The following is a 17,035-nucleotide window of genomic DNA, read 5'->3' on the forward strand; positions in this document are numbered from 1 at the left end:
CATACAGTTGGGGATCAGGTTTTTGGTTTTCTGTGTGTGTGTTAATACCTATCTGGATCTGGGTAAGTTAATTTTGTTGTTTTAAGCCCGAGTATAAAAGCAAGGTAGCCTCTTTGTCTTCCTTCTTTGCTCTCCCCCCCGTCTTTTTCCAAATGCATGTGTACGTGTGTGCCTGTGAAAGTGCATCAATCTTTGCATCTGCAGTGTCTGCGCTTATTCCCGTGGCTGTTTTACATCACTGTTCACACTTCATTGATGGAGCAGCAGGGTCAAGCGTGCAACACGGACTGAGATTTGCCTAAAATGGAGACGATATGGATGCCATACGGGAATCTGGCAAACATACAGCAGCAGCCTCAAGCCTTTACCGTTCACCCGGCAGATTTACGTGACGGAGGTGATCCAGCCAAGGACAGAAATGATTCAGGGAAATTACTGGCTTACTTCATGTCCGCTGCTCAAGGGGGGGGGGGGCTCTGAGATCACAGAAATTTGTATATGGCAATATACAGGATGTAGGTTACATATGTGTGACACTAAGGGAATGCTCTAAATGAACTAAACAGACGTGGTTTTAAAGGAAAACTTTACCCTAAAACAATGCTAAAGAAGGTAGCAAACTCTTTAAGTTTATTGAAAAGGCCTTCGTCACACATTCATTTCACATTAAACAGCAACAGCTTTATACTTGAGCCACAGATGATGACAAGCAGTCAAAAAAGGAGTCAACCGCCCTGAGACAATTACAGCATCAAAGACCGATGAAAGACCCACATAAAATAGGACAAACAATGAATCTCAAGGATTAATATAACAGAGGAGAATTCACACTTACATGACGAAGGTCATGCTTGTTGTCCAGCGATTGCCAACCTGAGAGCCAGAATCACCCAAAAGCGTTGCAAGATAACTCAGAGATCTTGCAAGATGACAAAAAGGATAGAAATTAAGAAAAAAACAGTCTTTCTGTTACACAGAACTATGAAAGATTTTTTTAAATTGTTGCTTAGTTCTTTCAAAAAATTGGACAGTTTTACTTTTTACGGCCTCTTAAATTGACTGTAGACATAAGCAACCTGTCACAGAGGGTCACAGGTAGCCATTGCTTTGTTCTGAGGGATTAGAAGCTAAAACATTTGGGTGAGAGATATGCTCTAATAGGATTCAGATAGTGCACTGTCTGTTTAAGCTGCACCTAGTCAGATATATTTAGTAATTTGCTCCAACCTCAAAACATCCTGGCTTATAAAAAACTACTGTCATAGCCCAAAAATAGACGAGGTCCCCATCGGTTCAGTATTCCCTCTCTGCCACGTGAAGGTCCACTGCTCACCAGGAGGCAGAAACGCTACAGTGATTCCTTAAGGATGATGGAGGGTGAAAGGCCTTACTAATGTGCTCGCGGCCCTCGTACAGCATTGTTAAACCGCCCTGTCGTCTTAAAAAGCAAAGATGTTTGGTCAAAACGCAAGAGAATAAATCTTCCTAGCACATTCACACAGTTGTATAAATATGTGTCTTTGTTACTGAATGCAAGTGTATGTGTCAATGCATCTGCGCATAAGGATTGTGTAAGAGTGTATTGTGTTTGTGGGTTTATCTTTACGTTTATTTACTTTCATGTAGATGTGATGTCCCTGTATTTGTGTCTCTGGGGTTTCCAATGCTATTGAATGTGTGTCTGCCGTCGAGCGTGTTTATGGGAATGAGCACATGTCTGAATGCACCTGCGCGTGTACACAATATGTACTTGTTACCGGACGAGTGTATTGGCGCAACTGCACGCATTTACGCGTGCGTCTGCCTTAATGTGAGGACACTATCTTTTGCACCCAAGTGCACTTGTGCGTGTGTGTGTGTGTAATGTATTCTACCTGTGTGCATGTGTATGTGCGTGAGCGTGTGCGTTCATCCAGCTGCTGCATGTGTAACTCTAGTAAACATCAAGGCAGCGCTTTGCTTTGCTGAATTAAAGAATATCTCACATCCATCGCCACGCGCCGCCTTTGAAACAAACACCGCCGGCCCCGGCTCAGCACTTTGAACTCTCAATCATTCTCTCCCCCCCGCCCACCCAGCTCTTCCTTGTACCAAATGATACTCCTGTCAAATAGCTGCTCATTAGTACGTTAGTCGTTTTCTAGCCATTTCACCCCTTTCTCATCTTAAATTCCTGAATTAATTTTCGAAGCAGGCCATAGCTGCCATCACAGCTGCAGGAGGTGGAGAAGACATGAAGAATGAACATTTCTATGTCCTTTCAACAAACAACAAAAGCCCTCCCGCTTAAATCCAACTTATTTAACTTTATTCACATAAGACTCATCAACTCTATTACCGACTATTTATCAATCATTCATTATGGCCTTTCCTTTTATGGCTTCTACAATCAGGTTCCAATTAACTCCCTTTCTGTCTATCCATTTTTTGCCTTATCTGATTTATCATCAGTTAAATCACGACAATTCAGACAAATTCGATCCAAGGAGGTATAATTTGCAGTTGTCGAGGACAGTAAAGACGAAACAAATAAATAAAACATGGAAATATCCAGTTTTCCTTTATGTATTTCTTTGGGCTCTTTAAATAGTAAAGTGCTGGTGCTTATACAGCATCTACACACTAATGATTAAGCGATTACATTTTCAGTTTCACAAGCAAATACATGCTGGTTATGCCGACTTTAGCATTAGGGGAGCCACATTCACTGACATTTTATATATTCACACATACACACACACGCACACACACACACACACACACACACACACACACACACACACACACACACACACACACACACACACACACACACACAAGACATAACTGCTCCTCTTGAAGCACTCTGCTGCAGCCAACCACCCGTAACCACCCATCCAGTATTCGCAGTAAAATAATGTAAGAATTATGAATTATCAGTGGCTTCTATGTGACGCAGGTGTGCCTACTGTTGGTAAATTCCACTGTGATCCCTGCTGGAATGTAAGAGAGGCCCTTACACGACTCACACTTCAAAGCATCTACAGAACCTCTTTAGTATGAGTATGTCATATGCACGTGCTCGACTGTGTGCATGAGCTTTTTTGGTTGGCACATACTTGCACGTCTGATTGTTTATGCATAGATCTGCATGCATGCTCACAACGGTGTCAAAGTTCACTTGCATGCCCTTGTGTAAATGTTTAAGTGTGTGCGCGTGTGTGCGTTGAGAATATGCGGTTGTCCTGCTCAACTTCAAAGATGCTGGAACGCTCTGCCGTGTGAGGCTACATGCTGACAGGCTGTCTTTGATGAACAACTATTTACAACAATGTAAAACTAACTCGCTCATCATGAAGCACCCGCTGGGCGACGTTTCAACATGACTCACGCCGATTCCTGCTCTGTTCAACACTCAATCGTGTTACTCAGAGCTTTTTTTAGATTAATAATAATGCAACTTCTTATCCTCACCCAGTGGGATACTCTCTTGCTGCTTACTCACCTCCAATAGTTAGTGTTTTGCTTGAGGACAATTCAGCGAGGCAGATGATTGCATATGTTTAGTCTTGCAGTATGTGCCTGCTCCAAGTTTAGACTCTGAAACTGGGTAAGTAACGCGATGAATCATTTGGTGGATGTGTCCTTGTCTAAATAAGCAACACGTTAAAATCGCGTCAGTGTCAGGTTAAAACTCCGAGGTCATCTATGGTTGGGAGTGAATTTCACACTTTCTAGAACAACCAAATCTTTTCCAATCCCTCTTCGATGCACTCAGAAATGCACTTTTAAAGATAAAAAAAAACAATCACATTATTCTCAGTTTCTGAAATGGTGGCACACACGCTCAGAGTCTCAGATGGGTAGCTGCAGAAAACCAGAAGTCGTACAGTAGGAGGAGAAGGGTCTGCGTGGGCTGACAGGGGCTTTACTCTGTGGCTTGTTCTCATCGTTTAACGACATGTCAGACAGCATCAGCACATCCTCCGCTCGCCCTTCCTTTCTTCTTACTTCTGTTTCCACTTGTGAGAGCTTTGGTTATTTGGGCCAAGCAGAGTTACGGCAGAGAACTGAAAAGGACACACTCGGCCTGTCATGGCGGCTTAAAATTTACCAATGCTGGCATCCAAGAGCTCCACATCCCGGTTAAAGCAACACGCGCATACAGAAAAATTGTCTAAGGATGTTAGCCTTGAATGAGAGCAGGGACAATCTCATAAGAGCTCAAAACCTCTGGAGTTAAAAGGGATTTAAAAGGCATTGAATTCAGTGTGCTAGATGTAGAAAGAACCACAAAAGGATGAGCACAGAATGAAATAATCATTTGGAAATGTAGACATGTAGACACAAAAACAGATAAACAAAGGTCTTAAATCCACAAATATAGTATACAGTAATACAAACAAATGCAAAATGGAGTCAGGACAGAGGAATGTAATGAAGACATTATGGTCATGGCCACAGAGTGTGTGTGTGTGTGTGTGTGTGTGTGTGTGTGTGTGTGTGTGTGTGTGTGTGTGTGTATATGTATCAGTTTTCAGCATGCTGTCACACTGATCAAACTTCAGGCTGATAGCAGAGGCGCCGCAGAACCATTGCTCTATATGTGTTGGGAAAAACTGCGCGCACACACATGCACACACGCACATGCACGCACACACACACACACACACACACGCCTTACCCAGACAACACAGCTAAAACATATTGTTAATGCATCTACGTGAAATTTAATGCGGTGGAATGCAGTGACATTATGCAAGTAAGTACATGCACACACACACACACACACACCTGATGGCGCAGAACAAAACCCGTCCGTCGGTGCTCATTTCAAGTTTTGCAGTGACATTGTGTCAAATACGTCCGCATTATACATAAATTACATATAATTTAGACGTTTCTGTCTGCAGTCATTTTCTCTACGCATTCTTTTTTCGTCTGCCTTTTTCACCTCAGTTATGTTAAATGTTTAAAAATACAAGTGATAAAGCATTTTATCAAACTTCCTGGGGCTGAGATATGGCACGGTGGCAGCTTTAAAAGCCAGTTTAGTCTACCCGCCTCCTACGACCACATGACAAGAAAACATTGAATAGGCAACAAGGCTTATCAAAACCAGATAAAACACCGGCTTTGGGATACATAGCTGAAACTGTGATAAACCCTTTGATAAGTGGAACAAGTTTTTCCATGCCTGCTTTTCTTTTTCTCTTTTTTTTGGTTGTTGTTCCTTTATCATCCCTCTAAACACGAGCGTTTTTCCATCACATCCCGCCCGCTTGTTGCCAGCGCGGCGAGATTGGAAAAGCCAGATGTAACTGCAGGAATCTGGAGGGTGACAAAAGGAGAGCGAAGGGGGAATATCTGAGCATAATTCGCTCTTCACGTCGTCATTAAGACATCAAAGCGGCCACGGGAAGACACAGGGCTTTTCAGTGCCGGCACAAATGCATTATCGAGGAGAAGAGTTACGAATGAGAGGAGAACAGAAGAGTAAAGGAAAGGACAGAGAGGGAAGAGGAGGAGGGACATTGCGTGCTGAAGAACCGGTGTTTGGCTTTGATGACGGCGCAAGAGTGAAGCAGCAAAAAGCAGACAAAAGTTTCTAAAACTTCAAAAGAAGCCTTTTTGTAGCGCAGGTCCGCTCTCTCTTTCTCCTTGATTCTTCCATTCTTTTGCTCTCCCTCCTCTCCTCAAACATGTCTTTGCTAATTGCCAGACCCTGTTCTGTCCTTCGGAGGCTCTCCACTCCTCTCAGGTCTATTCAGCAGGGGTGGGGTGGGGGGGTTGTTACAGGGGGAAGGCCTAATAACCCGCTCTGAGTGGGACAATGGAGCCTGCAGGGCCAGCGACAAAATCCCAGCCCTAATGAGAAAAGACCCCTTCAGTGAACAAGCAGGTCTGTCAATAGACTGGCCTATTATGGAGTTAGAGGGTGGGAGGTGGGGGGGTGGGCTAGGGAGATGGTGTCTGGGTGTGTTTTTGGTGTTTAAGTTATGGTAGCTTCGGTTTATGTACGTGATAGAGACATAATAAAGAAGTAAAAAAGAAAAACTAGCGTGTCAAATGGGGAAAAGCCAAGGGAACAAATAGGAAGAGAAGGTGCGCGCGTGTTTGTGTGCCTCCATGAGTACCTGTGTGTGCGTGTGTGTGTGTGTGTGTGTGAGAGTGTGTGTGAGAGTGTGTGCTGGTACCTCCTGAGGGTAACAATAGTGAACAGGACTAATCCTCCAGACCGTATAATGGCCACTAAGCTGTCTATTCAGAAGCGCAAGGCTCCCCTGCTAACTACTGTGATCAGACACGAATACCCACCCTCACCCAAGCGCGCTCCTTTCCTTCCTTCCTTCCATCCTTCCTCCTCTCTTTTCTTCCTTCTACTATTTTCTGAATCTTACTCATCCGCATCTTCTTATTTCCTTTTTAATGTTCTAATCCTCCATTTCCTCTTACTTGCCTTGTTGTTCTTCCATTGTCGTTCCATTCCTACTTTGTTACGTGCCAATCTATCTATCTATCTATCTATCTATCTATCTATCTCAGCATACGTGTAGGCCAGTAACCACATGTAAGGGATCCAAATTTTTCCATGTTTTTTTTTTTTTTTTGGTTATATAGTGAGTATATGTTAAAAACTAGTATCTGCCATTATCTTTCAACTAAAGATATTGGCCCAAACAATCGTCCTCATCCACCACGTAATCTACCTGTTCCTCTTGGTGATTGTGACTGTGACTATCCCTCCATCTGTCATGCTCCCTGCTTCTCCTTGCTCTTTCTTAATCCCTCTTCTCCTCTCTCCTTCTAGCTTCTTCTCCTCTTTCCTCCCCTCTCCTCCTCCTCCTCCCAATCATTTTTGCAGTGCTTGTGCATGTGTGGGCGTGCGTGAGTGTTGATGAGGTTTTGGAGAGGTTAACCCCTCTGCTGTGAGAATGCAGTGGAGTCGTTGTTGCGTGTGAGGGGCTGGGAGCTATGCAGAGAAGGATGCTGAAGCACCGTGTCTCCTTTCAGTTGTAGCTGCGTTGAGGTTGTGAGGATTTGGTGGGTGGTGGTTAAGTGAGGGGGGGTGCAGGACACATCTCCCACGAGCACCCACTTTAGGGGCAGTGAGTGTCTCCTTGAAAGGGTTTGTTGATGCCTTTCACATGTCTCTGAACTTTCCCTGCTTGATCACTACTTTGACGTTTACTCAGTCAGTTGCTTATTTACTAGACTTGTTCACAATAATTAATCAATTGCAACAAATCTGATACAGCTTTACAAATCCTGTCTCTTTTCTTAACAAAAAGAGCCAAAGTTCTTAAATGATTTCAAATTACAAGAAGCCATGCAAAAACCAAAATAAAATTTTTTAAAAGTGACAAAATTTTGATTGGAATCAGGAACTACGCAACCAGACCTTTGACACCAGCTTTCAGTACAGTAGAATTTTTGATACTTGATGTTATTGACACATTTCACTCCCTACCAAAAAAGTATTGCGATTTTTTTTTTTTAAATATTTGTATGTAATACAGTTGACTAGCTCACACAGTCAGGTGCAGCACAACTTCTCCACTCCTTCACTCACCCAACCAGCTTCTGCAGCTCTGTTTTGTCCACTCTTGCCTCCCTCACTATCACCAATGATTCTCTCTGCCGTTTTCTCCTCAACCCCTTCTACGTCTGCCTCCCCCTCTCTTTCACTCCTACCTTATCCCATCTTTTTGTTGCTGTTGGACTCACACTGAGGAGTTCGGTCTTAATTACATTAAACAAACTGAGGAACTGAGATACTTTAAAGTAGCCCACATCCTCACGTATTCCGTTTCGCATAGTTTTACTTGTATTTGGGGACAGTGTGTTTTTCATGATCTGAGTAATGGTGCACTAAATGGCCCATGGTAAATTCTGCTACATTTGTTACTCACTGTAATTATATTGTTTTACTCTAAGGATGCCAAAACACACACAGAGAAGTAAAGTTACACCTCACATTAGCTATGGGAGAGTTGCTGTGGAAACCCAGAGTGAAAACAGGTTTGCTTTAGACTCTGTGAACAACTGGCAGATGAAGTTAGAGGTAAATTCCACCCCGAAACAGAATTTACAAAGGATGGAAGTGAAGGAAGAGACAGAGTGAGGGGTAGGCAGCAAGACGAAGGGGATGTGGAGAAGACAAGACCAAAAGCAAGGTTGGGAGGACATCTTGTTACAATCAAGAATGGTGTCATGTAACTTGTTGATGCTTCCATGTCCATTTTTGTTGATGAATTCAAAACAAACAAAAAAAAAAAAAAAAAAAGAAGAAGCAGACATCAGCAGTTTTCCCTGGTCAATTCGCCGCGTTCACAGTGAATTCGACTCAGCATAAATGTTGCATAACAGCACACTCGAGTGAGTGGAGCTGCAAGATTTGTTAGAAGGACTCTAATTCAGTGAGGTGAACACAAGAGTCTTCAGGCCTCAGTGAGACCATAGCAACGAAACTCTCCATAATCATATAAAAAAAACAAAAAACGTATGCATCCCTTCTGTTTTGTGGTGGATTTCCTCTTCAGGGTGACTCACTTCTCGGGCCTCGAGAAAAAGGCTCGCTGACTGACAGATGGCATCTCATACGGAGTGCTGAAGTCAAAGCTAGCAGAGGGTATTTAAAACCCATTAGGGGTCTATGAGAGCTTGACTTGGCATAAAATCAGTAGATGCAGGCCATATTCACTTACTCACTCGCTCACAAGCGCACACACGCACATTTACAGATGTAAATGGCGCATGTAGGCAAATAGGAGGGGGAAGAACGAGGAGCTGAAAGACATTCGAGAGAAAAGATGCCTTCCATCAGCTGGTGAGGCAGGAGGAATAAAACAACGGGAGGTTTGTGAGAGAGAGAGAGAGAGAGCGGGAGAGAGGGGGAGAGAGAGAGAGAATAAGAGAGAGAAAGTTGAGATAAGGAAGAGAAAGGACAAAGAGATATGAACCTGAGCGGTGACAGGCTGACTATCTAGGAAAAACCACAACTGTGCCCTTGTTTATCCTCAATGTCCCTGATGTTTTATTGTGTCTCCATGTTGCTCATTGTTGCGCTGCTATTACCCTGCACTTTCAACAGACAACCTATCAGTCAATCGTTGTGGCAGGTACTGCAAAGTTTTTCTTTCTTTCTTCTGTCAATGAAGTTTGAGTTTCAATGGATACAGTCGATACGCCTTCCTTTATCCCTACAGTGTTTTGGATTCAAGTGTGACATCTCATCCTGTTAGGACACGGATTCTTCAAAACTTCAATTATTATTCTTTTTTGTTCTCCAGACTTGTTGGCGTCTTCAGACTGAAGCCAGGAAAAAGCAGAAGCTGTACTCTGTTCTTTCTCCGTCTCTCCATCCAGTCCATCTTCTTTCCGTGTCTTTGCTGGAAGTGAAACGAGGCAGAACGAAAGGATGTGGGACAGACAGCCGTGAAATGGAGGCCAGGGCCCCTGAGGAGCGTGCTATCTCGCGCATGTGTGCGCGTGCATCTGCATTTTGTTCACATCTGTCAGTGAGGTGTGCATGTGCGTGAACGCACAAATGTTTTCCTGTCCGGTCTTGTTGATATATGCACGAAGATATAGTACATATATCTTGTTCATCTGTGTGTTTTTGTCTCTACTGGACTGAAAAACAAGGTGGAAGACAGCTTTTGAACCTTGACTCCAGTCTTTCTCCCCAGTAACTCAACAGTCCCCGTAATGCTATTTCATATGAGCAAAAATACACACACACACACACACACACCCACACACACACACACCAGCATGTTTACATCTCTGTTCACCACAGTGCCACCCTGATTTCCGGAGGAACAGCTTTGTCTACCTTGCCGTAAGGGCGGCATGTTGTTACAACAGGAGGACCAACTTGAACAGAACAGATCTAATCTAGAGGCTCACGGAATGACTGTGACGGTAAAAGCAGAAAAACAGATGTATATACACCTACTCTCTCAACTCCACCTTAACTTTTGGCAACCGTTAATAAAACCAGTAATTGAGTTTTGTTCAATTCTGACGAGTCATACAGAAATGATGCCTATAAAAGATCTATTTTTGTAAAGCCAGTTCAGCTACTGCTGGAGACTTTAGGTGCATGTCATCTCCCTTTTTCTCTCCCTGTGTTTGAGGGGGACTAAACCAATCGAGAATTTCTGGGCTCCATTTTAAAATAACATTTTTTTCATGTTCTGTAAATCAGGAATGAGAGTGCCCACCCCCTATAAAAAAAAAAAAAAAAAATCCCCTGCAAGGCCTCAAACCCTCCATGGAACACCAACCGAGCGGTTCCTCCAAACCGGCGAGCTGCAGCTCCAGGTTCACTCCATGCATTTTTCTGCCATTAGTGAAAAGAGTGGCGTGTGTAACCTGAGCAGAAGAATCTGGCGGTAAAAAACACTGACTCTACAACACACTCACACACATGCACACACACATTCAGAAAAACACAGCAAGACAGGCACAGCTGCCCTACTGTGTTTGTAAGTAGGTGGATGAGAGTGTGTGTGTGTGTGTGTGTGCGTTTGTGTAAGAAATGGGTTATTTGAGATTGTTTTTTAGACTCCGTGCGATCACTCACACTCATACTTGTCTCTGTGTGTGTATGACTCATACTAATTAGGCTGCAAACCTTGGCCACCTCTACATCCTCTCCAGATGAGGCACCAGATATCTCAATTAAAAACTCTGAAATTTGAGAACACAAAAACAGAGGAGGCATCAGGATGGAGGAACTGAGGGATAGAGGGATGATGTGGGTCTGCAACCTGATCTGATGTGTTAGTTTCTGGCCGGAAGACAGCTGCAGTCTCGCACATGGAATACAGTTAAATGGAGAAAGAAAAAACCAGAACGAAGGAGCACAATTTACTTTTAAAGAATCTGATGCTCGGTGTGAAATAAAAGTAGACTGGAGCAACAATTTGAAGTCATTTAGTCCGCGTGTAACATCGTGCTGAATTGTCATGACGTACAGGACTGAGCTGTGTAACGTCAGGATGTCAGTGTGTATAAAGTGATAATTGATTTAAGTTGAGTTTAGCAGTGTTAGTGAACTAATGCTGGCAGAAAACCACAAAGCTTTATTAAGAAAATGTAAAACCGAATCATTTTTCTAAAACTATAATTTTTCAAGTCCTATTTAGGGTATATTTTACACTTGTCACGTTTCATCTTTCGCCTTCATTTTTCTTACTTCAACATTCATTATGTATCTGCCGCTTGATGAACACAAATCACGTAAAAGCTCATTTATTCAAACATACTTTATGTCTATGTTTGATATGTTTCTCTGCCCCTCTTTCCTCATTGTTCTCCAATTATGACCAGATGTTAGCTGCTATGGTTGAACTCTTAAATCACCACAATTCGGCACATCAGTCACACACACACACACACACACACACACACACACACACACACACACACACACACACACACACACACACACACACACACACACACACAAACACAAGTGCGTATTGGTGAGCATGATAATTAAAACTAAAAACGTGCACTAAAAGCACACCCGGATGCAAACACACACACACACACACACACACACACACACACACACACACGTTGACGTTCACACACCCCCGTACACAAGCGTCTCCAAACCGCTTCCTTCCCCCTTTCTTACGCATGGCTTCCCAGCCCTGCTCCAGACACGCTCCCATTGTCATCACATCTGGTTTGAACTATAAATTTTCAATCATTCATCTCGGAGGAGGGAAACGGTGTCAGAATTTCATACAGCAAGTCGGACGGACAGACAGACAGCTGCGAAAAAGAGAGAGGAAAAAGAAAGAGAGATCAGGAAAGAGAGTGGGAGGGAAGAAATGAGAGCTCTCCTGGCGTTCAGTTTTTGAAGAACAATGAGTTTCCTTGAGCAGAAAAAAATATCTCAGCTTCACTTTACTGGTGGTCCCATAAATTTTCGCACAAGAAAGCATACATACACATGTACACAAGCCCTTAGTTAAACAAGCACATATACACACACAAATAGATATACTCATGCAAACATCTGCCAACCCAAACACAATAAAAGTACAAATGCTTCAAGGAATCTTCTAATTTCCCCTGGTAACAAAAGCCTTCACAAAACGCCTCTCCATCACTTCCAACCACTGGGCAGCAGTACAGTGGATGTTTTACTGTAATCAAATGCTATTACGCCCTTGAAGAATGGGAAACTGTGCAAATATTGATACAAATTAAAACATGGTCAAGGAAAAATGAGCCGGCCGACTGGGGAAGGAGGAATGAGGGCTGAGATTGAGTGCTAATAGGAAAAAGGTGTTAAAGATACTTTGGGTTAGAAATTGAGAGGGAAAGACTATAAGATGCAGGTGTGGGCTCATTACTGTGAAACGGAGCGGTCACAGAATAATTACTGTAGGACCACACAAGAGAGGAGCGGAGATGAAAGCAAAGAGAAGGAGGCGAGAGGGGAGGAAGTGAGGAGGGTACGGCATAACAGCAGCGCGAAAAAAAACAAAACACTGAACCAAGCAGAACAAAACACCACTACGGTGCGAAAAACTCTTATTTTTCATCTAGTTATAAATAGATGGGGACAGGCCATCACTTCTTAGACAAAGACAACTGCACCCATACATGCAGCCGTTACCCTCACGCGTTGGACATCATTACCTATGCAGATTGTTCCAGCTACGAAAACACCTCTTTCCAGATTAACTGCCTCTCCAAGGATATGCTGCAGCATGATTCCTGGCTTGAATTACAGAGAGGGGTCATCTTTGAGGGTTAACCTGGCGGAGCACAGAGTATCTCTGGGTACCATCTGTTTAATTCAGGAACGTAGTGATATCGTCTGTGAATGTGAACGTTGCCTTTGTACGTTTTGTACGTACGCAATTCAACTCAATTCCCGCGGCAGTTTGAATTTGCCCAGTTGCCTTGGAATTGTAGATTTTCATTTTTTCTAAGCACTTTAAGGACTTGTCCGCCATGTTGGCCTAAAAGTTGATCTCAAGGACGAGAGGTACTTTGCTTCTTAAGGAGAGTTATTAGGAAAAACATGGTCAATTTAAACATCTGACATCTGACACTGGGAAATATCCATCCAAGGAAGACTGTGGGATAGAACTGAATGCTCCAGAACAGCTAGTATATTCACTTTGAGATGTGATTATTTTGTCAACTACACCCATATTCTTGGGGGTGCATAAAGACATCCTACAATTACGTCTTTTAATCTATTTACAAAGCCTCTCTTTGAATCTAAGCATCTAGGTTTGGGTGAAATTAGGTGGTCTTCTGTCAAAAAGAAATAAATGGCGCTCATTTCACATGGTAAAGTACTTTTTTGGGGATTCCTGGTGTTTTAATTCATTCAAAGGACTGAGTTTCACTGTCCAACTAGACGGGACTAAATTAACTGAAAAACTCGTGTGGATTTGCCAATTCCATTGTCTCTGAAGCATGTGTATGTGTGTGCATATGTGAAAGTTTAGAGTGAATGAAAGGGACAGTGAATGAGAGAGAGAGAGAGAGAGAGGCAGCAGCTGTCTGCATGGATGACCTCAGCGGCAGCTGTTGCCCCCCTGCCCTGCTGCCCTCTGTATGCCAGCCCGCCTTTGAAGTTCAGGTCGGGACCGATGCAGCTTGGGCTCACATACCAATAATGATTACTGGAGAATAAAAGGATATTATTTACTGCCAATATGCCAATTTATCGTGGGATATAATATGTATATATATGAACAATGTATTATTGCAGCTACGACGGGGATGCAATTTTGGCAACAACGGAAAATGTAATCTCAGGGATAAACGGGAAAAATCAGCTGTTTCGTTAATGCAGTTGTGACACTAATATCTATGGACACTGTAGATATTATTGCATAACATGCAACATAAATTCTCTTTTATAACTCCTGCATGTTTGCTTCTTAATTGGTTTCATGTCACAAATTATTAACTATAAAAAACGAAAATATTAACAGTTTTAAACACAAAGAACTCAAGGACACGCACATCTTTATCTGTAATCCATAAAGTCATTCAGTTTTCTGCCATCAGCACTTCCCGTTTTGCTGCAAAAATCTTGTGATGCAGTTAGCTTGGGCACAATGTTGAATTTAAATTCTTATCAAAGCACAGTTAACGTGTATCATCACCAATCATCAAGATACAGAAAATATCGGCTGGTTATATCAGTATCAGAGCATTTTACTCGTGCCTGTCTTTGAAGAGCCGACGCTGGGCAGAAAGAGATGCTTTAGTCAGATTCTCTGGAAGGCAGTGCAGCCTTAATCTCCCTGTTGGCATCCGCTCTACTGCCTGAAACTTGACACACACACACACACACACACACACACACACACACACACACACACACACACACACACACACACACACACACACACACACACACACACACACACACAGTGGCCTGGGCCCAAACACAAGGAATAAGCACACACAGAGAGGGGCGTGAAGACACTCCAGCACACAAACACAGACAAACGCACACACATGCATATGCACTGACGCAGTGTCCTCCCTCTCAGGTATTTTGTTTACATGGATAAGAGTTGAGGGAAGCGGCTATTTGAGTCCCAGTATGGTCAGAAACAGACACCTGTATTTGAGCAGCGAGGTTGTGAAGAGTCCACAGGGTCACAGACTACAGCCACCCCATAACAGCTCGGTGTTTGTACAACTGACACAAACACAGAAAGATGCACACACACAGACTTACTGACAACGGAGAGTTGGAAAATGATAATGTAAAAGAAAAAAAGAACAAAACCCAACAATGTCTCTTTCATAGTGACATCTGAATTGAGCTGCTCACAAAGCTGTGACATTCCACACTACACTGACGCAATGTCCTCCACACAAACACAGAGCAAACACACAAGAATCTCCCGTAACAAATGCCTCATTCATCATTACACAGACACACACGAGAACAATAACTGTGGTCACAAACACACACAGGCACAAAAACTCAGACAAAAGCAGTTCACTGTCACTTCATTGTATGAAGAACTAGACAGGCTTTAGTGCTATTTAATGGCCCCACCAACCTTACCTGGCTAATTATATCCTAGAAAAACTCTCAGAGCAGAGTCAATGGGAGCAAGCAAGCATGGAAAATCGCAGAGAGAGGCAGAAAAGAAAAATAAAGATAGAAGAATCACGTGTAATGTGTAATGAAGACGTGAGTACAGAAGACCAAATGCAGACTTAAATTAATGGGAAGAAAGCAAGAGAGAATGAGATAAATAAAAGAGCAAAACTATTGTCATTTACTTGTGGAGAGTTGTGTTTTATTTCAGTCTGTCATCAGACAAACGCACGCATAAACACTCTTGCAAAAAAATACACAACTCTGTACTGCTTCAACAAAAGACCAATGTAATTTCCCTACACAATCACAAGTCTTCCTCAAAAATAAATTTTATGTGTCTGGTAGATTTTGGCCAAGTTTGTTTGAACAATGTCAGGCAGTAAGTACAATAACTTTATCTTCAAAGTCTTTAAAAAAAAAAAAAAAGTTTAATAGTTCTTAACTTATATATCAAGTCTGTAAAGGTTTTTGGTGCAATTTATCCGTGTTTGTATTGGATTCTCATGTCACAGTAACCATATTGCTACAAGCCCCTTACCTATAACGATGAGTGTGTAGTTGATGTTCACGCTGCCAAAGCCGTTGGTGGCCTTACAGATGTAAGTTCCCGCATCGTCCGTCTCCACCTCTTTAATTCGCAGGGCGTGCTGTAAAACCCTGAACCGAGTCCAGCCACTGTGGATGTTGCGGCCGTCTTTGGTCCACATGATGAGCGGCGGGGGGTCGCCCTCCACAGGGCAGGACAGCTTCATGGTGCGACCAAGACGGATGCTCTGCCGGTGGGCCACCCGCTCTGACACCCTGGGGGGACCTTGACGACAGACGAAGAAAGAAGAGAGTCGTTGAGATTATGTAACACTCTATTTAACACTGCGATACTTTCAGATGAATCAATGTCTTTTTTCACTTCCCCTCCGACACTATACGCTGTCTTCAGACTAGTTACACAAAGTTTAAGAAATCAGATCACTACAGAGAGTGTAAAAAAACCAGGCTGCTCGAGTGCATGTAAACCTACTAATTAAACTTTCCTGTAACTGCAGTTTAATTAATGTCCACACCTATTAAGGACTTTATGATTCAGTGAGGCATCAAAAACTTTGTTCAAATTCAGGTTAAGGTAATATAGGGCTGCAAGTAATTATTATTGTCATTACTGCTTAACCTGCTGATTTTTTTTTCATTATTAATAAAGTAATCATTTCTAATCTATCTATGAAGTTTCAAAAAATAGTTAAAAAATACACATCAAAACTTCCAAGAGCCCAAAGTGACCTCTTTGAATATCATGTTTTTTTTGACCCACTGCCCAATACCCCAATATATTCAGTTTACAAAGATTTATTTCTCTCAATTTGGAGAAGCTGTAACCTGGGGTGTATTTGGCAATTTTGCTTGAAAAATGGCTGAGAAGATTAATGAAACGTCAAAATAGCTGATTTAAGATGTTCCATTTTCATAGTTATCGTTGACATTGCATTGAGGGATAACCTGAATGTGAGTGGTTTCACAAAGTATGATGGGTTATCATCCCCAAAGCAATAAGCGTGTTGAGAGATGGAGGCGTTTTGAGAGAAGTAGGTGTGTCAGCAGGTTCAAGATTACCCATCTTCAACTTTGCAGCAATGCATCATTCTCACCACTATTCCCACACCAAATTCCCATCCAAATATGGCTTGAAACACACAGGAATTATTCTTTAACCTTTAGTAAGCTTATAAGGGCTTAACTAAAACATTGACATTTTAACACAGACAACAATAAAATCCCCTGGGAGCAAATGCAAAGCCAGCAGTGAGTTTAATATCAACTGAGATGTCATGCTGAGACATAAAATCAGGCGTGACCTCAACCGTTCAGTAGCTGGTCTACTGTGAAACTGCACACTAGAAAAACAAAGGGGGTGGAGGAGCAGCCTGACTGACTGAGGAAGATGGG

General features: G+C 42.6%; 1 protein-coding gene across 1 annotated transcript in view; it reads right to left on the reverse strand.

Moving 5' to 3' along the window:
- Positions 1-17,035, reverse strand: part of fgfrl1a (fibroblast growth factor receptor like 1a) — a 74,582-nt gene that overhangs the window by 29,250 nt on the left and 28,297 nt on the right. The window contains exon 3 of the mRNA XM_040120381.1: positions 15,636-15,908. Within this exon, the coding sequence (XP_039976315.1) occupies positions 15,636-15,908 (273 nt within the window). The remainder of the gene's footprint in view (positions 1-15,635; positions 15,909-17,035) is intronic.

The sequence above is a fragment of the Xiphias gladius genome, chromosome 23 (assembly GCF_016859285.1).
Source record: "Xiphias gladius isolate SHS-SW01 ecotype Sanya breed wild chromosome 23, ASM1685928v1, whole genome shotgun sequence".
Lineage (NCBI taxonomy): Eukaryota > Metazoa > Chordata > Actinopteri > Istiophoriformes > Xiphiidae > Xiphias > Xiphias gladius.